Consider the following 23,772-nt stretch of genomic DNA (forward strand, 5'->3'; position numbering starts at 1 on the left):
GCATAAGATTCTAATCTGCATAAATCAAGGGTGCATAAGATTCCAATCTGCATAAATCAAGGGTGGATTTAGTTAGGCCTAGGCTAGAGGCGGATCCTGGGGGTGGGGGAGCATGAGACCCGTTGCCCCCTAAATATATTTATGTGTCACTCGAACCCATCGACCCCCCCCCCCCCCCCCCCCCCCCCCATGTACGCCCATGAAAAGGCCCCCCCCCCCCCATGTACGCCCATGAAAAGGCTCCGAATGCTTCTACAGGCGTTCTGAGTTTCAAACTTTTCTAGAGGGAGGGGGCGAACCACTCCCCCCACCCCCACCGGGCACGCCTTCGGCGTGCGTAATGCTAAAATTGTTCTGGCGATGCCCCTGCCTAAGACTGAGTGACGTCCTTAATATACAGAATTGCACTGGGATAGTACTGTAGCATGGCACAAAATTCTTTCTAAAACAAAAAAATCCCCAAAGCGGATTTTTTTTTTGATGTGTTGTTCTACTAGAAAATACGCTAATCAACAGAAAAAAAGTGATCATGTGTATGTGTGTTAAATACACTTAGGATCGAATTTACGAAGCCTGTTATAACTATAAGTCCTATATTTTTCAAAAATGAAAATGTTTTATATACAGGCCCGTACGCGGGGGGTGGGGGGGGGGGGGGGTGCGACGGGTGTGTACGCACCCCCCCCCCAAATTACTAAAGGTCCACTTTTCTCTATTAAATTTAAATAATGTTACGTAATCGTTTTGAGGGGTTATTTTTATGTTGATTGGTCCCATCATGAGCAATTCGCACCCACCCATTAAAAATCCTGCGTATGGGCCTAATATAGGCTTTTTTTTCTTCTTCTTCTTTTTTTTTTTTTGGGGGGGGGGGGGTCTTTTTTTCTGGTTTTGTTTTGTTGGGGTTTTTTTGTTGTTGTTTTTTGTTTGTTTTGTTTGTTGTTGTTTTTGTGTTGTTGGGTTTTTGTTTGTGTTTTTGTTTTGTTTTTGTTTTTTTGTTTTGTGTTTTTTGAAAGAAAAAGACATTTTCAAACTAGAAAGGAAAAATGTTCATAATTTGCTGGATATGCTCTTTGATGTTTCAAGTATTAAGTTGAATGAATTTGATTTTTTTTTTCCTTCCCAAGTTTTTATTTGTTTTTCATCAGTTCGTGAATCCAGATCCCATGATAAGTGTAATAAAAGTGTAATTTGTACTTAAGTGGATAAACTTCTTATTCCTCCCACGTAATTCATGCTGTTGTTTTAAATACGTTTTAGGGCTATGCATACTTGCACCCAGACGTATCATTTATAGGTATCTTGCAAATCACAACAGGTCGCTTGTCAAAAACTTATAAAATGTATAATTAGAATATAGGTACTATGACTATACCAAATAAAATTCCATATGCGATTTAAAAACGTTATATGCAATATATGAACCAAACTATGACCCATAAATATCAATACTACAACCCCTACCTCCAAGTATTAACTGAAGAAAATGGTACCTTTCATGGCTCATTTTCCGGTACCCCTAGTTTTGTACAAAATTTGAGTACTTTTGTTTTTTTACAGGTACCCCATATATGTTCCAAGCTAAAGCTACTTGACACAGTGGTACTAGATGAAATAAAATTGCATACATGTTTAGCCTAGATGAAACTATTTTTTTTTACAACCAACACACTCACATTTATAACCAATCACAGGATTTGTGGTGTTCACTTTTCCCCCCGTGCACCTCGAACTTTGACCTATCCGGAAGTTATTTGGTTATCACCTTGGGAATTTATTCAGCCAATGAAATAAAGATTTGTAATTCTCTTCGTTCCGTAAAGATGGCAGCTCCTGTAGAAGTTTTTGTGCCCACTTTAAAATCATTGCCGAATTTTCGCATTTTGTCTGCAAAATATCAAACCTGTTGCAATTCTTACAAAGGAATAATATATCGATCATCAAGACCTGACTTTATTGATGAAAATGATGTTATGTCATTAAAAAAACTTGGCATAAATAGCATAATTGATTTGAGATCGAGAACAGAGTACACGTCAGCTGATGGAGACAAACTCCTTGACCTCAGTTTTCAGTTATACAAAGTTAAAATTATTCATGGGCGAAATTATAGACCACTGGAGGGTGTTAAAACCGAGAAACTGGACTCGATAACCACTAGTAATTACTGTCAAAACAAAAATGCTCTGTGTAATTGCAAATGTGATTCAACTGATTGCAAAGAAGACATGGGGTGCAATATCAATGGCCAACCACAGATGTCACCAGATATAAAAAAACCAGAACTATGTAGCATGGGATCTGATGTTGACAATGTCACAGCTCAACACAGTCAACATTCCATTGCATCCTCAGTATTTAAAGAACATTATCTTATAAACATGTTTCCATGGGCGTATTTGTGGACACTTCTTGCACGAGTGCCGTGGTATATACAGCTCATGTCACTGATGTATCTTCTTGTGGATGTGATCTTCAATACTGGTTACATGTATATTTTAAGGTTTTGTGCTCATTACTTCCTGAATGATAATGGGTTAATTGGACAGTACCGAGATACGATTGATATTTGTCAGAAAGGTGTATGTGCAGGTATTACAATTATTATTATTATTACAGTTCCGACCTTTTGGGGGTATTGAATGAGAGTTATCAACCCAATGTTTCATAAGCACTAAAATAAACATTGTGCTAAGGCAGTGGCATAGCATGGGTTGCCAGCACCCGGGGCAAGGCAAGTATTGCGCCTCCTAACCAGTGGACCGTTAGCACTCCCCGAGTCCCTTCCACCAGTCCAGAATTTTGCCCCCAGGGCAATCGCCCCAGTGGTCCCACCCACGCTATGCCACTGTGCTAAGGCCTTGATTTAAATTCCTAGTCGATGCTGTAACCAAATGTTCCAACGACACAGTGGATTATCAAACAACATGTGCTGTATTTTAAATATAAAGCTCAGAGGGGGCTGTATTGTGACTGAAGGAACCAACTCTATCTACATAATAAAACAAAATAATTCCTTATCTGCTCTTCTGTGCCCAGACATCAAAATAAGTCGAGAATGGTCGTTCAGGTTACCGGGAGGTTACCACATGTATGTATTACAAGTAAAGTCAAGAACGGTGATTCGTTCTCAACTAAAATTTAAACATAACAATAGTTTCGTTTCCGAACATAAACCAGGCAATGTATTCTGGACTTCCACATTTCTCGTAAGGAATTGCATCTATGTTCGCGTGCACTTGTGCAATTGCAAGCAATTATGGTCAATGCACGTTTAAGCAGAGTCCACTAGATGAATTTACTTCCGCGTTTCGTTTTCTCATACGAAATTGAACCAGTGTTTGTGCACACTTGTGCAATTGCAAGCAATCTCGGTAAGCCATGTTTAAGCAATGCCCACTAGATAAATTTACTTCCGGATTTTGTTTCTCATACCAATGTCCATGCGCACCGACACAATTTCAGAATGACCGCGTTAAAAGTAGTAGTAACAGGAATTCAATTCTAACTTTCATATAGTTGTGGTAATTATTTCAATGCCTGTGTGCCTGTGGTATATTTCCTCCCAAAACACCAACACTTTTGTGGAGGATATACACAGACTATCTACAATGTCTAGTTTATTACAGGCAAAATGAAGTTATAAATCAGTATATAATTATAAAATATAAACATTGTTAGTTTTCTTGAACAAAATTATTTAAAAGGTATATTCATAAACCAATTTTTTTTTAATATATATATATACTAAAACGCAAAAGAAACGCAGGTCCTGAAAATGCGAAAGAATTGCACTTTGTAAAGCAGTATCTTTGGTGGAATTGAACCTCAACTGTGTTAAAGGACATGGCACACACCCACACCGCAGTCCCACCTGCGTGTCAATTTCATTACCTGTGTGACGTCACGAATTCTCAAAACACGTTGTTTGCACGTGCTGGATCATCCGTATCATGAATCCAGTGCAAACACACTCATTGAAATGCTTATAAAGCCTACACACCTGGATTTAATCGCATAAATTCAATTTGAGTAGTGACAGACAACAGAATCACATTTTAAAAATGCCGCGACTGACGCAACTCCAGCGAGGGATGGCCATCGGGATGTTGCAAGCCGGACAGACCCGTACTGCTGTAGCCAGACAATTGGGATGTCATGTTTCGACAATCGCACGCCTTTCTCAACGTCACCAAATCACTGGATCTGTGAACGATCGACCACGCACCGGCCGCCCGAGGGTGACAACCGCAGCCCTAGACCGATACATCCGGGTGACCCACCTTAGGAATCGGATGCTGCCAGCAGCTAACACCGCTCACCAGGTGCGTGGTCCACGTGGTCCAGTGTCCGCCGATACCGTCCGACATCGTCTGAGGGCAGCAGGACTCCGTAACCGCCGTCCTTATGTGGGACCAATATTGACCCCTCGGCACCGCCAACAACGTCAACAGTGGGCGCAACAACATCAAAGATGGCGACGTGGCCAGTGGCAACAAGTTCTGTTTACTGATGAGAGCCGTTACAATCTTTCCAACGCTGATGGCCGAATCCGAGTATGGCGACGTCGACATGAACGTTACTCCGACTGCTGCGTTCTGCAGGCCGACCGATGGGGCGGGGGTAGTGTGATGGTGTGGGGTGGGTTCTCATTCAACCACAGAACACAACTTCATGTGTTCAGACAACGCGTTAATGCCGCTGTGTACCAAAATGACGTCATCAACAATCACGTCGTTCCCTTCTTTGCCGCTCACCCACGTGTGCGCTTGCTGCAGCAAGACAATGCCAGGCCGCACACTGCCAGGGCAACACAGGCGTTGCTGGCTCAGCACAACATCCCAACGTTGCCGTGGCCAGCCTTATCACAGGACATGGCGCCTATCGAACACGTCTGGGATGAAATCGGACGTCGCCTTCAGGCTCGCGGACAACCTCAGAATATGCAGGCGCTGGAGGCAGCATTGGTCCATGAATGGAACTCACTCCCTCAGGCATTCTTTCAACGGCTTGTCAACTCAATGAGGAGACGTTGCACTGCCTGTTTGAATGCCCAGGGTGGTCACACGCGATACTGACTTTGACAATGCTACAGGTCGTCTCTTTCACATTTTTAACATGGACCCCCACCCTACTTTATGACATGAAACAATAGCCAAAAAGGAATTCAATCAAACATTTCCAACACCAATGTGTGCCGAATTGGTGTAACTCCAAAATAAATGTTGAAATCTTCATTTCGTTTTGTTTTTTTAATATTTTATATCCAATTTAATGAGAACCTGCGTTTCTTTTGCGTTTTAGTATATATACACACATGTATGTAAATGTATACATACATGTCGGGGCTTCTAGAATAATCGTATAAAATCCACTAGCCATGGGATCAGTGATTTAAAATATTTTCTAGCCACGATTAAAAATCCACTAACCCTACTTTACTTTAAAGTAACTACAATTTTACTAATAGTAATAATCAGATATGTCATCCAAAGAGGGAGATAGAATTTAAAAACACTACTAAAGACTGGGAAGGTAGGAGTGGGGCCAGGATATTTATATAAATTTACAAAATAGATTTAAATGCAGCATTTGAAAACTCTTTTTTTTTTCGCTATCTGTCGGGCATTGTAATAGTAGTTATTTACTAGCCCAACATTGAATATCACTAGCCACTGGAGTGGGGCTACCATAATCTAAAAGCCCTGCACGTATAGACCAGTTAACTAAGTAAACAGTCAGTTTCTCATTTCAGTATATAGAGTTTCTGAAAGAGACTGCCAGTTAATGCATGGACAAAAAAATAATCATTTTGTAGCCAGTTTGACAATGCTGGTTTATTTTGTATTGGAAAATAATTATATACTTATTGCTGGCTTACTGGAATGGATATTGTAACTGAACATTGCAAAGCATGCCTGTTTTATCCCACAAATATCAGCAGTTCCAAGACTAATGCCTGATGTGACGCGTTAAGTAAATATTACGTAACCACAAGAGCAGATTCATTGGAATGGCGCAAAATGTATGTGGCAATTATATAAAATATTAACCGTCACATTTTTACTGTTTTATTAATTAAATATACCAATATACTTGTTGATATTAACCAATAATGTGCATTAAAATTAAATATTGTTGAATATACATATATACATTGTACCTGTCCAAAAGCCTTGCCCAAGGATCCATTTAATATTAAATTTGTATTTGTTTCTTTCAGCCTTGAAGTTGATGACAAATCCTGATAACTTGCCTGCTCTGTTAAACTGTGCAATTGGCAAAGATCGCACTGGGATCGTATCAGCACTTGTTTTACACTGCCTGGGACAGTCTAAAGAATTCATTGCTAAAGATTATGCTAAATCTGCTGTAAGTGTAACAGCCCTAGCAATTAAGAAAATGATTATGGCAACAAAAACAAATGCAGTGTAGAAAAATGTCTTGAAAGTATTTTCTACCGTAGTTTCGCAGTTGTGTGTTTAGTCCAAAATTGGGAATGAAAAGCAACATAGCCTTTGTGGAATGGTGGGGAATGATGCTGATTATTGGGGTCTAGATATGGGGCATTTCATGGTAAGGGATCTTTTATATGCACGATCCCACAGACAGGATAGCACATACCACGGCCTTTGATATACCAGGCGTGGTGCACTGGCTTGAACCAGAAATAGCACATTGGTTTCACTGATGGGGATCGATTCAAAACCAATTGCACATCAAGGGAGTGTTTTACCACTGGGCTACTTCCTGCCTAATCCCTATATAATGCAGTGCACGTGCTGAATCAAATTCAATCTTGCCAGACGTCTTTTTTCTATTTAATCATGATCTAAAAATTACTTTGCAAACTTTTTCTGATACAAATGAACTTTATTATATCTTTTATATATTCTTGACCTAGTGAAACCTGTCCTATGAAAAACAAATGGCATCTTGGCATTTTTACTATAGTCTTCTGATGTATTTAACAAATTTGTAACAGAATTAAAAGATCAATAATGGCGTCGTTAAACAAAACAGACTTTTGAAATCTGCTGGAATTTCATCATCGATGCGGGCAGTATTTAGCTCCGAGGTGCTTACGTTGTAAGATAGAACCTCCTTAGTGGTCTTATTCTCTGACTGGGAGGATGGGAGGCAGGATGTAGCTCCGAGGTGCTTACGTTGTAAGATAGAACCTCCTTAGTGGTCTTATTCTCTGACTGGGAGGATGGGAGGCAGGATGTAGCTCCGAGGTGCTTACGTTGTAAGATAGAACCTCCTTAGTGGTCTTATTCTCTGACTGGGAGGATGGGAGGCAGGATGTAGCTCCGAGGTGCTTACGTTGTAAGATAGAACCTCCTTAGTGGTCTTATTCTCTGATTGGGAGGATGGGAGGCAGGATGTAGCTCCGAGGTGCTTACGTTGTAAGATAGAACCTCCTTAGTGGTCTTATTCTCTGACTGGGAGGAGGGGAGGCAGGATGTAGCTCCGAGGTGCTTACGTTGTAAGATAGAACCTCCTTAGTGGTCTTATTCTCTGATTGGGAGGATGGGAGGCAGGATGTAGCTCCGAGGTGCTTACGTTGTAAGATAGAACCTCCTTAGTGGTCTTATTCTCTGACTGGGAGGCAGGATGTAGCTCCGAGGTGCTTACGTTGTAAGATAGAACCTCCTTAGTGATCTTATTCTCTGACTGGGAGGATGGGAGGCAGGATGTAGCTCCGAGGTGCTTACGTTGTAAGATAGAACCTCCTTAGTGGTCTTATTCTCTGATTGGGAGGATGGGAGGCAGGATGTAGCTCCGAGGTGCTTACGTTGTAAGATAGAACCTCCTTAGTGGTCTTATTCTCTGATTGGGAGGATGGGAGGCAGGATGTAGCTCCGAGGTGCTTACGTTGTAAGATAGAACCTCCTTAGTGGTCTTATTCTCTGATTGGGAGGATGGGAGGCAGGATGTAGCCCAGTGGTAAAGCAGTCGCGTGATGCACGATTTGTCTTGGATCGATCCCCATCGGTGGGCCCATTGGGCTATTTCTCATTCCAGCCAGTGCACCACGACTGGTATATCAAAGGCTGTGGTATGTGATATCCTGTCTGTGGGATGGTGCATATAATAGATCCCTTGCTATTAATGAAAAAGGTAGCAGGTTTCCACTCTAAGACTATGGCAAAATTACCTAATGTTTGACATTCAATAGCTGATGATTAATAAATCAGTGTGCTCTAGTGGTATCCTTAAACAAAATAAACATTAACGTTTTCATCATTCAACACAGAGTGAGTGCACCTCTAGGTGCAATGGGTAGGTGTAAGGTCACATACATGCGATTATGAGTGTCTCCTGAGTGTATGACCCCACATGGGGGGATAATTACCCGGCATGCACTGCAGGTTCTGTGTACCCCGGGCTCGGGTGATATAGCTTAATTGACAGGAAGCGTGGAGCATGGACCTGTCATGTAGTCCCATACTGAAATGGAAATACATGTTTGTAATGTCCAATTTAAAAAAAAAAATGTCTTTGTGGCTGTGTTAAAAAAAACCCACCAAACAAACTTTTTTTTATCATCAATCATCATTTATTATTTTGTTTGTACCAATTGTTCAACTTAAAATTACATAATCAGTTATATGAATATACGGATACATATTATAAGGAATATGCAGCTGTTGTGTTCACTGAAATAATCATTAATTTTACCTTGTAATAATGTATTTAATATCTCGATCTTTTTCGCATCAGTCGATTATTGATTTTATAATTGATCATCACATTGGTGAAGCCCAACTGATCAATTTTCAGTTTCTGATGTGAAAATCATATAATGTGGTCAATATGGTTGTTATTTTGTAACCACGATCCAGAACAGCCCCAAGCAGTAGGCATGGATAGACATGTGGTACTCTTGAAAAAAAAATTGTTTGCCTAGCACAAATTAAATAGAAACAAGTACATGCATGTATATGTCAATCATTCTTAGTCCCCTACCAGTCCAACTGGACAGAATATGTGTGTACGTTTTGTCTCAGTCCTGTCTGTCTGTCTGTCTGTCCATTTGTCTCACATATAGTTTTTCAGAGGGTTTTTTCACAATGTCTCAAGATATTGAGCTGAAATTTTGTGTATAGCTTTGTCATTAACTGATACAGAGTTATGGCGCATGAACTTAGGAGATATGAAATTTTGTTTTGTTGCAATTCATCAAGATATTGAGGTGAAATTTTGTGTATACACATGTAGCTTTATAATGTGTTGTTACAGATTATATTTAACTTTAATGGCAATTTACCATGTTATGGTCCTTGAATTTGGGAGATAAAAAATGTGTTGTGCCTGGTAGAAGACATGTATTGCTTTAGATGTACTCTCAGAATGCTTGTTATATTGGCAACAACACATTTTATTTCCTTCCATGCTTGAAATTAAAATGATGGAATGTAATGCCAGTATTTCAGTGCATGCATATCGTTATCGATTTTCCATTTTCTTTGTCGAAAAATTCAGTTTGACCTATATACATGTACATGTATATGTACATCACAATAACTTCAAGCATTTAAACTACATGTACAAAGAATGTGCATACAAGTTTTTTTTTCTTCTAGGTGAAATTCAGAAGAAAAAAATTTACTTTTAAATTCTTATCTCAGATTCGATGAATATGTTCATTAAATGATGCATATATATGATTAACAGTACCACAAGTACTTGTATATCAACTGGTTTGTCGGCTAAGACATGTTACTTTGTATGTGATAGAGTACATATACTTTGCTTCCTACTGATTCTGTTATCAGCATTGTACATGTATGTACTTTGATCTATATTATATTCTGCTATGTAAATTGTGTTGTGAGGTAGATTACATGTAGGTGTAAGTAGAATCATTGAGAATATATAGGTTATCGACGTGTAATCATTAAATAGGCTTACTGCCCATCTGCCCATGCATATTTTTATATTGTCTAAGGCTCAAGACTATTTGTTTAATTACATCTCAGCAGTTTTAAATGGCAGCTATATACTAGTAATTACATGTATTTAGTGTCAAAATCTGATAAATTGGAAACTTGGTCTTGGAAGAGGGAAAACCTGGGTTTTCACTCCCAACCAGTACCCTCTGACTGGTATAGTAAAACCCCTGAAAACTCAGGAATGCCTTCAAAACCAGATTGAGGGCAGGACGTAGCCCAGTGGTAAAGCGCTCGCTTGATGTGCAGTTAGTCTGGGATCAATCCCCGTTGGGCCCATTGGGCTATTTCTCATTCCAGTCAGTGCACCACAACCATATCAAAGGCTGTGGTATGTGCTATCCTGTCTGGGATGGTGCATATAAAAGATCCCTTGCTGCTAATCGAAAAGAGTAGCCCATGATGTGGTGGCAACAGCGGATTTCCTCTCTCAATATCTGTGTGGTCCTTAACCATATGTCTGATCGATATAACCGTAAATAAAATGTGTTGTGTGCATCGCTAAATAAAACATGTCCTTCCTTCAAAAGCAAATGGTTTTTTTTTACAATCCCTTTCTAAATAATAATACAGAACATAACCTTTTTAATTTATAAACCAGTTACCCCTCAAAAACTATCCCGAATGTTTGACATCCAGTAGCCAATGATTATTTAATCAATGTTTTCTAGTGGTGTTGTTAAACAAAACAAACATTAACTTTCAATAGGAGTAACCCACGTGGCAGCAGCAGACTTCATCTCTCACTCAGTAGACCAGATGAACTTTGCAGTATTCATACAGATACATTAGACACCAAATAGAAATACAGTGAAACCTCTCAAAACCAGACCCTCTGTAAACTGGAATTCCCTCAAAACAAGACATTTTTCATGGTCCCTTTTTAAATATTTGTGCAGAAGAGAACCTTTTTACTTGTGCACAGAATTCCCTCAAAACAAGACATTTTTCATGGTCCCTTTTTAAATATTTGTGCAGAAGAGAAACTTTTTACTTGTTTCTGTGGGTGTCCAGTTTAAAGGAGTTTCACTGTGTGTATATATATATATATATATATATATATATATATATATATATATATATATATATATATATATATATATATATATATATATTTGCCAATCTGAACTTAATAACATTTGGAGATTTGGTGAAAGACGGATTAACATTAACTTTCTATAGGAATAACCCATGTGGCAGCAGCAAACTTCATCTCTCACTCTGAGATATGTTAGACAGCAAATAGAAATGAGTTTTAAATATACAGTGAAACTTCTCAAAACTGGACCCTCTGTAAACCGGAATTCCTTCAAAACTGGACATTTTTCATGGTCCCTTTTAAAATATTTATGCAGAAGAGAACCTCTCTAAACCAGATACCTGTTAAGACCAGACTTTCTACTTGTTTCTGTGGGTGTTCAGTTTAGAGGAGTTTCAATGTGTGTGTGTGTGTGTGTATATATATATATATATATATATATATATATATATATATATAATTTGCCAATCTGAACTTAATAACACTTGGAGATTTGGTGAATGATAGCTTAAACTACTAGTATTTAACCATGCCAGGTTTTAATTGTGTGTCGCAATGATATTCTTATTTCAGGCCGGTCTGGAACCTGTCAAGGATAGAATAAGGAATGAAGTGGTTGTCCGCCTGAGTCTGAGTGACGATTTCATATCTGCTAAAGAGGAGACCATGCTGCAGTTGCTTCAGTACATCGAGGACAAGTCAGTTGTTGATATAGTGATTTGAAATTTCATCATTCATTAAAGGCTTTTGTAGGAGATATCACTGGCACTGTAATTTGCCATATCTCCCACAATATTCTCCTAGGAGATATCGCTTCTTTTGTTACATCACTGTGTATGTTTCAGTGTTAAACCTATCATTAGTGATGTCACGCCACTGTCGTACTACTAGTTAACAAGTTTACCGCTGCCAAACCCACATTACTGACATTGTTTACAATTGTCGCAAATGAAAAGAATAATAATGGATGATAAAAAGAATACCCCCCCCCCCCCTCGTGTCTTGTGATATCATTATTTATCAGCACTCGTTGATTAAAGAATAAAAATCCTTGGCAAGCCTCGGATTTCATACTTTTCTTACACACCCATTGGTGAGAACACCATGTGTTATTTATGATTACACATGTATACAATGTACTTGTTAACACATGTAGTTGTGTTAATAATTTCAAGACATACGACTGGCTGCTCCTAGGTGATGACCAGGTCACCAATGCCATACATCCAATAAAAAACAAGCGTGATGAAAAATGATTAGACTGTGATGTATAGTTAACCTGACAATCATGTGTCTGTGATGTGTAAGTCAGCTACAAATCCAACGGCTGTAAACAACTTTTAGTCAAAAAGGATGTTAAAACCTAGTTTTTGAGGATATGTTAGAAATAGAATAATACATTTGTGTCCATTAAATACCATTTAACTCATTGTTTAAAAACGTATCAAACTCGCTTTCGCTTGTTAGATACATTTTAAAACAACTTGTTGTGAGATAAATGGTATCTAATGGCCACTCATGTATTATTTTCTATTTATCAACTCGTTGGGAGTATCCTTTATGTATTGCATGTTAATAAGTTAATAAGTAGAACGTAGTGCTTAAGAATGTGGCCAACCATTTGCATTGATGAGATTGTAATGTGGTAGATGGTTTGCATTTTGCAACAAATGTGGTTAAATTTGGATGTGATGGATTTCTTTTTAATTTCACTTTATATTTAGGTTCAAAATTTAATACATTTGAAAATAATTTATACAGGCATCAAATTGTTAATGATCAACAGATTCCTGTCCCAATGCAATTATATCACAAGACATTTATTTATTTTCCTATTTTCCTTATTCTTATAGGTACGGGTCCATTACAAACTACTTGGAGTTCATTGGGTTTGGATCGACTGAACAAGAAAAACTCCGTCAACTTGCTGGCATTGCTGTGTTAAAAGAAACAGAATCGTATGTAGGCAGTATTTGATACATGGCCATGACGAACAAGAAGTTTCCATCTGTTGTGGAAGATCTTTCAGGAAAGATAAGAAAAGCATGATTAACGTTTGCTGTATGGTCTTCTACAGGTATCCATTTATTTATGGGTAATTTGATATACATGTATGTATCCATGTGTTTTGCATCAATGCATTTTACAACAGCATTTGAATCAAAATATAATATTTAAACATTATTTGTTACATTTAGGATAACCAGTTACTGCCTCAAGATATCTGCTGTCAGGCCCGTAGCCAGGATTTTGAGAGTGGGGGGTCATTTAGGCTTATGGTGAAGCGCCCTAGTTGCTTAGTGGGGACTGGGGGTATATTAAACAAAAAAGAAAAGCCACCGGTAGGTGGCGGTGATCTACAGGCCTGGCTTTATCCTGCAAAGATTGGAATAGTTAATGCTTCAAGCCTTTACCGAGTGCCATTCGACCTGAGCAGGATAAAGCCAATATCTTACGGCAGTAACCGGTTGTTTCATTTATCCTGTAATCCAACAGGAATAGTTGGAAAATCATTATTGATTTCGATTTTTCTACACAAATCAAGTACTATCAACCTAGCAAAGCTTTTTACAGTATTGTACATTGTACACGACATCATTCTTTGTAAGACGCTAGCTACATTTGTCAAATTTAAACTGTTAATTCATACATAAATATATTAGTTTTGTACCTTTATCATGGCACAAGTTATTTTTGTATATACTGTAGTAAAAGAAATGATTTAAGAAATGATTGTAAGAGTATGTTTATTGAAAATCTAGTCTGAGAGGTTTGAATAGGGCTTACAAAACAAACACACACACAAAATGTGAAAATGAAAGTAATATCACACAATCGCTTCACGCATAGTATATTCCCATAGCTGGATTTGTCAGCTTTGTTGCGATTGGCCAGTTTTGTCCAATCCAGGACAAGAAGAAAGAAGGTGAGCAGTAAAAAAATTTGTTCCAGCCCCTCTCACATCCCTGGGCTTATGTCACATGATCTATATCTTTGCTCAGTAACCGAATATATAAAATTTATCTAGTCATCATATCTTGCCTATGTATATAGTGATTGCAGGATAAATAGTTGATGAAATAGTTGATCCTTTGCCATGACCACACTACAATTAAAATCAGCAGGACCAAGCACATAAAAAACCCCAACATAAAATGGTTTTAATTGTCAAAACTTGTGTAGAATTGAATTCTGTGTCTCTGAAATTGACAGTCCTACAATCTGTTTTTCTTGTCTGTTTCAGTCAGCTGGGCGAAGCACATTAAAACAAAAAAACACCACTAAATTGTCATAATTGTTAAAACTAGTATAGAACTGAATTCAGTGTGCCAGAAATTGGCATTTTGTCAATAGAAAATTTGTCTATCAAACACTGAATTTCACTTTCTGCAAAACTTGTGCATGTAATTTTACCAATGTTGTTATTACTGCTGTGACAGGATTTGGCGTTGACACATGCCAACTGACCCTGTTGGTCCCAAAAAGATCTTTGGATATTTCTCTAAAACAGACTAATTATACAAAGAAGAAACGGGAAAAAACCTCTTAAATAAAAGAATAAAAAACCCAAAACAAATACAGACAGAGCTAAAGAGCAAAACAAAATGTTAATAGAAGTATTGGTGAGATGTTTCACCTTTGATCTTCTGAGAGCAAAGACCCCAATACACTTCAATGAAGTCCTATTTAAGCAAACTTTGACCAATCAGAATAATATTTCATAATGAGATTGCAGCAGACATTTTATCAAGCTAGTGGAAAATTACTAGAAAACAGTAATTCATGGACATTTCCGAGAATACTGGATATAGCTGATAATTGTTAAATCATAAAATATCACTGTTCCGAATGACTAACGATGCCAAATAAAACCATCGAAACATACCAAATTGCATGTGATAAGTAATAATTTAAGAGAATGTTTAAAATAAATAAATAAATACATTTTTCAATAAGAACATGCAGTGTTTATTAAATAGCTAAACCGGAACAGTGAACCGGGCCGTAAAAAAAAATCTCCCCATCACGCTACTATAGGCAGGAGTAGTTTCCAATGCAGTGCACAACCACTTCCGCAAGTTCTCTTTAATTAGGGCCACCTGTCGTTATCCTGTGTGCAGATGGTCTCATTTCACAAGACTAGTGAAACTAAATGATGATGGCACACCACCTTGTTTCAGATGTGTTCTTCCACCTGTAATTGTACTTAACCATATGTCCGATGCCATATAACTGTAAATAAAATGTGTTGAGTGCATCGTTAAATAAACCATTTTCTTCTTCTTTCCACCTGTAATTGTTAAAAAAGGAGTTAGTATTCTCTTTTTCTCCATGTTATAAAATATTTAAAACTGTCTTAAGATGGCCCCACTATCACTACTACCTGACAGTGTGTAATTGTATTGAGGTCTAAGTTAATAAGTAGACAGGTAAATGAAAAATATTTTTATTTACCCTTATTGGAGTCTTGTTCACCTGCTTTAGATTAATAGACTCCCATCATATGTGGTCATGTGAGATTTTAAAAAAGTCCACCTGAGGTGGTGGAAATTTCAACCAGGGGCACATATGATGGAGTCTTTTTCTCCCATCCATTCAATAAATAAACCATTATTTTACATGGACAAACAAAGATGGCTGAAAAAATAACTTCTTTATTTGACCATTTTATCAGAAATAAACTATACTATCATATTTGCCACATCTGTTTCATGTGTTAAATATATAATTTAACACTACAAATTAACCACATAGCTTTTATAATGAATGTTTTATTAATACATGTACCTGTATCTCGAATTAAACTTTATTCTTTGTTATTACCATGTCGTTCCAACCTAGTGGCAGTGATAAACTGTGACAATCACATTCCCTCATCGCCATCCCATTTAACCTGGATACAGTGCTAATTATGACATACATGAGAAACTTCTAATACAGTCTTCAGTCATGTGATAAGACATGTTCAGTCATGTGATAAGACATGTTCAGTCATGTGATAAGACATAATTGTGTGGTTTATTATTTAATTGTGGACTACATACTGTATGTATATGTAGTTAATACATTGAGGTGTGTTGTTCCGTTCCTGTATCCAAGTCCCAATGTTGTTCAATTTTGACAGCACTTCACAGTTTATCTAATACATTTCACAGATGCTTAGCATGCCAAATCAGTACATTTGTACATAATTAATGTTACATTATATGCATAGCACAAATTCAATATTTACTTTTTTAAAATTATTTTTAAATTAGCTAATTTAAGAAACATGTTTTAACCAATTCTTTATCAATGTGTAGACTGTATTATGGGCCTATGGCTTTTATTATAAAATAAACAAATATATTGTTCTGCACATTTTCAATATTTTTTAAATGTTTAAGTTAATTAAATGATCATCACTTGCAATTAAGCAATCACCAAGTTTCATATACAAACAGTCCATCCATCGCCACAGTTCCTCATGTAAGTGACCACCAATTTTGTGAATGATTTCCATCTATAATAGCTTAATGCAGACTGCCAGTCATTGGTTGTACTAATATTGACATACCAACCTGGGCCAGTCACCACAAAGTCAGTGTGAACTCTGGTCATGCTGGCCATCCCTTCTATTGTTAGATCATCTGACCCATCTTGAATATCATTAAAAGTATCATCTTCAATGATAGTGTCTTCAAAATCCTCCACACTTGTTATCCTAGCTACTTAGACTGCCATTTCGTCTGTCATGAATCCAGGGAAATAATCTATTCTGGCCTTCATCAGTTTTCAGAGTCAGTACTGTTGATTGGTCCATGATTTGTTCTCTGTATGTTCCACTTGATACGGATACTTCATTACTGTTTGTGTTGACTGAAGTTAGTTTGTATGACTCATTTACTATTGTTGTTCAGGTATTTCTCTTCAAACGATTACTTCGTCGTCTTTTTCTCTTTTTTTTTCTTCTTTTTTTCTAGGCTGGCATATGAACACATTTTTTGAAATTAGACTCCACATCTTCCATATAACCCATTTCTTCAAAAGTTTGCTTTACCTTGTTGTACTCCATTACTGGAAAGGAATATCATTGCTTCTGCTCCGCCATTGAATAGACAGAAAAAGTCTTCATACTTCTGTGCTTTCTTGAGTGGTTACCAAATGTTTGACATCCAATAGCCGATGATTAATCAATCGATGTGCCCCAGTGGTATCGTTAAACAAAACAAACTTCTTGTTGAGAGGTTAGCTTTATTTTCTCCATTAAGCCTAAAGTTGCCAATTCCATTAATAAAAAATAAATAATAATAATAAATCTTAAGGATTTGATATTAGTGATCCTTCACATTGTGGAAGACGAACGATTTCCCTTGACATTTCCTTCCATTGTCCCCTTGGTTTTGAGGACCATTTTTGTACTTCTTTTCTTTGTTGACTCAAATTACCATCTCAAGAAGATGGCATTCTCCATCGCACGGCAGCTTTTATAATGTCATCATCTTTGTTAGTTTTTCCAATTTTTTTGTCAGTTTTTCCTATATTTTTGTCAGTTTTTCCTATTTTTGGTAATGTTGCTGGTGTTGACAGATCAGCATTCGTTGACATACCACTAGTAGACAGAAATGATGTTCATTTTCTGAACCATACACTTTATTATAGGAGTTAGGTGTGTGGTAAAGTCCTCGGTTTCGGGACTCATTTTGACAGCAGTTGAGTTATCATTGTACAGTTCAGGGTCAAGTCCAGACAATGATATCAAAGTGGGTTAATTTGCATGTGATCATTTCTTCAGATGTCCTTTTCCACCAGTACAGGGCCATTCCATGGTATTTGGGACAATTTTCCTCATCCATTTGGACATTTTACCGGATATATTACAGGAATTAGACTTAATTAACAAACTGATCCACGATTTATTTTGTAATACATACTGAAGTACTCCACATTATTTTTGTATAGCCTACCTGCACTTTGCTTGATAATAGCAGAAGCTTTGTTACATGGGTTATTAATGATTCATTTAACTGAGTAAATTATAAGACACTGTCAATCCAAATATGCAGAATAAACATCACCTAATGAATTAACAATATTATAAATTAACAAAAACTAAAATCATGAAATTACAATATTGTTGCTTCTCATCAGTCCTTGTTTTCCCCCAAGTTTTTACTCTTATATGGGTAGAATGTAGCAGTACTTTCCACAAGTTTGCCTGTACATTTTTGGTTATTTCTTCGAAAACCTCGACTCCTTTCTGGCTGCCAATATGTGACTTGATTCTGGCGAAATGGGTGCCACTGTCGCTTTGATCTTTCTTGGGTCATCCGGCTTCATCTGTACATGTCTTGAAAGGGCTACTCTTTTGGTCTGGTACCCGGCAACTATGTTGAGAAGCAGTTTAGTAATGTAATCATAATGTTTCTTTTCTTTCACTGTGTAAACAGTCCAATGATTAGAATGCTTGGAGTATTTTCTGTGAAGACTGAAAAATAATGACATTTTTATTTAAATTTCTGCTTTTAATAAAAAAATTATGGAATAAAAAATAACACTTTGATTTTATAATATAAACATATTTCAGCTAGGTATTTTCGTATTCCGCTTGCACACAAAAGTCTACAATTATGGACAGGCCTGCGACAGTCCATTAAATTTTCATACATTCTAAGAAAAAACATTTCTTGGCACTAATGTTTACAGTATGTTACATTTTTAACATGGTCAAGCTTGTGATATCTAGTGTGTTTATGGTCCTAATGTTTATAGTAGCTCCAAAAACATTTTGTGTAAAACGGAACAGGTACCGGTACCGGGTACTTATCTTTGAACTCTGGGGCCTAATTCACAAAGGTCTCTTAGGCTCTGCTAGATAACAAAGCATCCTCTTTGCAGGTCTTTTAGCATTGCACTATGAGATCGCAAAGTTGCGAGAGTTTAGTGAATGAGGCCCCTGGGCCCAATTTCACAAAACATCGTAAACGTAAATCTACGACTAAACCGCAATTTTTATTACTATTATAGTACAATAAATATAGTTAGAAATATACATATTTTATTTTATTTTGTCCTTAAAATACTCCATTTTCCTTAATGATATAATTTTCTTCGTAAATTAGATACTAAACACTTGTAAATGTATGCCCGGTATAACTGCTATTCGCAAACGTAAACTTGCGACGTTTTGTGAAATTGCTTTCTGGTCTGTAACTGTTAACATTAACATTTAAAAGAAGAATTATTTTCCCCTTATAGAGGTCATGTTTCCATTACATTTTAGTGAAGAGTTGGTATTTGTGATCATTCGCAATGTGGAAGACGAATAATTTCCCTTGACATTTCCTTCCACTGTCCCCTTGGTTTTGAGGACCATTTCTGTACTTCTTTTCTTTGTTGACTCAAACTACCATCTCAAGAAGACGGCATTCTCCATCGCACGGCAGCTTTTATAATGTCATCATCTTTGTCAGTTTTTCCTATTTTTGGTAATGTTGCTGGTGTTGACAGATCAGCATTCGTTGACATACCACTAGTAGACAGAAATGATGTTTATTTTCTGAACCATACGCTTTATTATAGGAGTTAGGTGTGTGGTAAAGTCCTCGGTTTCGGGACTTATTTTGACAGCAGTTGAGTTATCATTGTACAGTTCAGGGTCACGTCCAGACAATGATATCAAAGTGGGTTAATTTTCATGTGATAATTTCTTCAGTCCTTTTCCTGCTTTCTCAAACCAGTACATAAGTTTACACAAATATCAGTGTTTGGCCTGGGTCACTAAAAAACCCACCATATTAGTTTAGTAAAATTGTTACATTTAAAGAAAAATTGGCACTTTTTTAAACATAATGATGTCATTTCATAGTTTTATATTTTTAACATCAAGTAGATGGCAGATTTATAAATATTTCAAACACATTAATCTCAAATTTCAAAGCATTAATTCACTTCAAATTGTTTTTTTTGGTCAAAGTACCTGTAAACATCTGTCGAGATTTTTTAGTACCTTCAACAAATATGGAACGGAATCTGCCGATTTTCCAGAAGCCAAAGCTAATCTTTGTGAGAAGCTGTGAACTGACACTATAGTGGGTACAATATCTTTTATTCAAGTAACAATTGATTTTGAACCCACCATCATAACAGGCCTGTCTAGCCATACTACATGTATTTGTAATATCTATTTCTCTGCTAAAATGTCATGTTTGTCAAACTTGATTGGCAATTCTTTTGTTTTACCATTCATGAGAGCAGATGAAAAGGCTGAATACAGTAAAAAGGAATTCATTATATGTTAAACGCCCTTGACAGTATGCAATGTGTTCAGTTGTGTGATGTTAGATTATATTTATATAACAATAGTGGTTGATGCTGACAATTAAAAGTAATCAGTTGTTATGGTTATTACTTATTTAGTTACACTGGGTTACTTTTATTGGCAATTTAATATGTTCATGCATTACAAGCAGGTTAATCTATTTCGAGACTGCTGCACATTACATGTGAATAGAAAACTACACCTAATAATAAACAATAAAACAAATATCTAAACTTACCTGTCATGGACAGAACTCTCTGGCGAAGTCAGAGGTTGTGCCCATGACAGGCATGCTTGAACAGTTCTCTGATGGAAACATGCCAAAAATTACTATCTAAACTCATGCATTTTTTTAAAATCCAATTGGAGGTTCGACAAATGTGGTTAGACATATCTGAGGATTGGCAAATGGTTGAAGTTGAGTTTCCCAGAAATGACAACCAAAACCATCATCATGATTCTTTTAAAAATGGCATACTGGATAATTGGAAAAAATTTTTTGCTACTAGTACCTAAAACTCTGTTCGTGTTTAAGAGTTATTTTTCATTAAATAATATCCCCACATACTTTAGCCACATGGATTATAATGTGTCCACTTTTCTATTTGTATTTGTATCTTGTTTCCATGCCACTTTTTACACCCTCATGTTAGTAGTACAGTTATCCATACACAGAGTATAGAAATGATAGTTACGATACTGGTTTGGTACATACATGTCAGTGATGCGGACAAATACTGATAGACAAAACTTACATAATAATACAAAATTATATTGCACCATGGTGCAATGGTGTCTACTGAAACATTGTAGACAAGCTCTCGGAATTGCCAGTTTGGATATGATTAGTTTAATATTTTTGAATTAGTGGGTTTTTAAAAATTTGCTGCCTGTTTATTGCTATAATGTACAGTGAATATTATGACTGACACGTTACTTCTTCTTCTTGTTTTTCACTACAGTTTTTGGTTCAATTGGTGGGGTAGGGCAATTGACCACCCTTTCCTCTTCAGACGTCTCTGCACTTGTGTGAATGTATTTGTTATTAATTTATATATAATTGTTATTTTTCAATTTGTTAATTTGTTTTTGTTAATTTGTTTTGTTGGTATTCTTTGACAAATTTGTTTTGTTATTGTTTTCTTTGACATATTTGTTTTGTTATTGTATTCTTTGACAAATTTGTTTTGTTGGTATTCTTTGACAAATTTATTTTGTTATTGTATTCTTTGACACATTTGTTTTGTTATTGTATTCTTTGACACATTTGTTTTGTTGGTCTTCTTTGACAAATTTGTTTTGTTAGTATTCTCTGACAAATTTGTTTTGTTGGTATTCTTTGACAAATTTGTTTTGTTGGTATTCTTTGACAAATTTGTTTTGTTGGTATTCTTTACAAAAATATTCTGTATACCCCAGTATAACCTTGTATGTATTCGGTTTATACCATTGTTAAACAGAAATTATATAGTATTTGACATTTATCTTTAAAATCAGTCATTTGTACAATAATAATTTTGTTTTCATTTTTTTGTATTTTATTAAAGAATAATACCATAATTTGTTATTATGTTAAACAGAAACATCACACTGTTTTGAGAATATATTTTATGATAAATAAATTGTGTGACAATGACTTTGGTTTCTTTTTTATTTTATAATTTAACAAGCATTCTGATAGTGCTGCTTAAGTAATACATGTCTTCTGCTGGGCCCCAAAAAATTTCATATCTCCTAAGTTCAAGGTCAGACGTAGCCCAGTGGTAAAGTGCCCACTCGATGCGCAGTCGGTCTGGGATTGATCCCCGTTGGTGGGCCTATTGGGCTATTTCTCGTTCCAGCCAGTGCACCACGACTGGTACATCAAAGGCTGTGGTATGTACTACCCTGTCTGTGAGATGGTGCATATAAAAAGATCCCTTGCTGCTAATCGAAAACAGTAGTCCATGAAGTGGCGACAGTGGGTTTCCTCTCAATATCTGTGTGGTCCGTAACCATATGTCTAACGCCATATAACCGTAAATAAAACGAGTGGGTCGTTAATTAAAACATTTCCTTCCTTCCTAAGTTCAAGGGTCATAACTCTGTCAAAAATGTGTAAATTGTCATGCAAGTCAGAGTGTAATAGTGTAATATGATAAAGCTATACACACAATATTTTAACTCGGTCTCAAAGCATATTGAAAAAGAAAACATCTGGAAAATTATGTGGAACAGACAGACACAGGACATGAAAACTATCGGACCAGTAGGGGACTAATAACTAACAATACCACTGGTCCATTCAGACCAAATGGCAATGGGTAAAAGCTATTTAATTTAAAGATGGCTGGACTCCAGCAGGAATGTCCATGCTTGTCTTATCTAGAAAACATTTGATCTGGATCTTGTTAGGTGATACATACAGATGGGATGTAGAGCTCAATGATGCACTCACCTAAAGTGTAATGGGTTATATGATTGGTTGCCCTCAAAGGACTGGTCTTTACTGGACCCATCGCTGGTACATCGTGGTATATATGGTCCTAGGGGTGGGACGTAGCCCAGTGGTAAAGCGCTCGCATGATGCATGGTCGGTCTGGGATCGATCCCCGTTGGTGGGCTCCATTAGACTATTTCTCGTTTCAGTTAGTGCACCACGACTGGTATATCAAAGGTTGTGGTATGTGCTGTCTTGTCTATGGGATGGTGCATATAAAAGATCTCTTGCTACTAATGGGAAAATGATGTGGGTTTTCTCGCTACGACTCAAAATGACCATATGTTTTGACATCCAATAGCCGATGATTAATAAATCAATGTACTCTTGTGGTGTCGTTAAAGAAAACAAACTTTTTTTTATATGGTCTTGTCCCATAGAAAGTATACGTGTACAATAGATTTTGTGTTCCTTTTTGGTAGTAGTAGTCTGTGGCAGAAGCAGGTTTACTCTGTTTCTATCTGAATCGGAAGTCAAAATTACCACATATGACACCACATAGCAGTACTAAAATGTACTCAAGTGTCGTTAAAACTAATATTCCTTTCCTTTGTTCTCACAACTGGACAATTTACAGGTCGTGGTATGTGCTTTCCCGTCTGTGAGAAAGTGCATATATAAAAGATCCCTTGCTGCATTAGGAAAAATGTAGTGGGTTTCCTCTGCCTACATGTCAGAATTACCAAATGTGCTTTTGTGGTGTCATTAAACATAAAAACCTTTAACTTTTCCTTTGTTTTGGCAAAGCACTCACCTGATGCACGGTCATCCCTTGCTTCTAATGGAAAAGTGCAGGTTTTCTCTCAGAAATACCTAATGTTTGACATCCAATAGCAGACGATTACTAAATGAATGTGCTCTAGTGGTGTCATTAAACAAAAGACATTTTAACTTTTTCCTTTGCTCTGTGACATGGAAGACATCTTGACATGTGGGGAGGATTTAACTCAGTCGGTTGGGTGTTCGCTTGAGGTGCTTGTGTCGCAAGATCGATACA

The 23,772-nt window shown here is 36.8% G+C and overlaps 1 protein-coding gene across 1 annotated transcript; it reads left to right on the top strand.

Annotated features, from left to right (window-relative positions):
* Window positions 1-1,823: 1,823 nt before the first annotated feature.
* Window positions 1,824-21,448, top strand: LOC121369011. The gene is made up of 5 exons (XM_041493807.1): window positions 1,824-2,592; window positions 6,224-6,372; window positions 11,569-11,693; window positions 12,849-13,106; window positions 21,259-21,448. Exons 1-4 carry the CDS (start codon window positions 1,824-1,826, stop codon window positions 12,970-12,972), a joined length of 1,167 nt encoding a protein of 388 aa, XP_041349741.1. The 3' UTR covers window positions 12,973-13,106; window positions 21,259-21,448.
* The last annotated feature ends 2,324 nt before the right edge of the window (window positions 21,449-23,772 follow it).

The sequence above is a fragment of the Gigantopelta aegis genome, chromosome 3 (assembly GCF_016097555.1).
Source record: "Gigantopelta aegis isolate Gae_Host chromosome 3, Gae_host_genome, whole genome shotgun sequence".
Lineage (NCBI taxonomy): Eukaryota > Metazoa > Mollusca > Gastropoda > Neomphalida > Peltospiridae > Gigantopelta > Gigantopelta aegis.

Coding starts and splice junctions, on each gene's coding strand:
- LOC121369011 (XM_041493807.1), top strand. CDS start 1,824: ATGGCAGCTCCTGTAGAAGTTTTTGTGCCCACTTTAAAATCATTGCCG. Junction 2,593..6,223: donor TCAGAAAGGTGTATGTGCAG/GTATTACAATTA, acceptor TGTTTCTTTCAG/CCTTGAAGTTGATGACAAAT. Junction 6,373..11,568: donor AAGATTATGCTAAATCTGCT/GTAAGTGTAACA, acceptor TTCTTATTTCAG/GCCGGTCTGGAACCTGTCAA.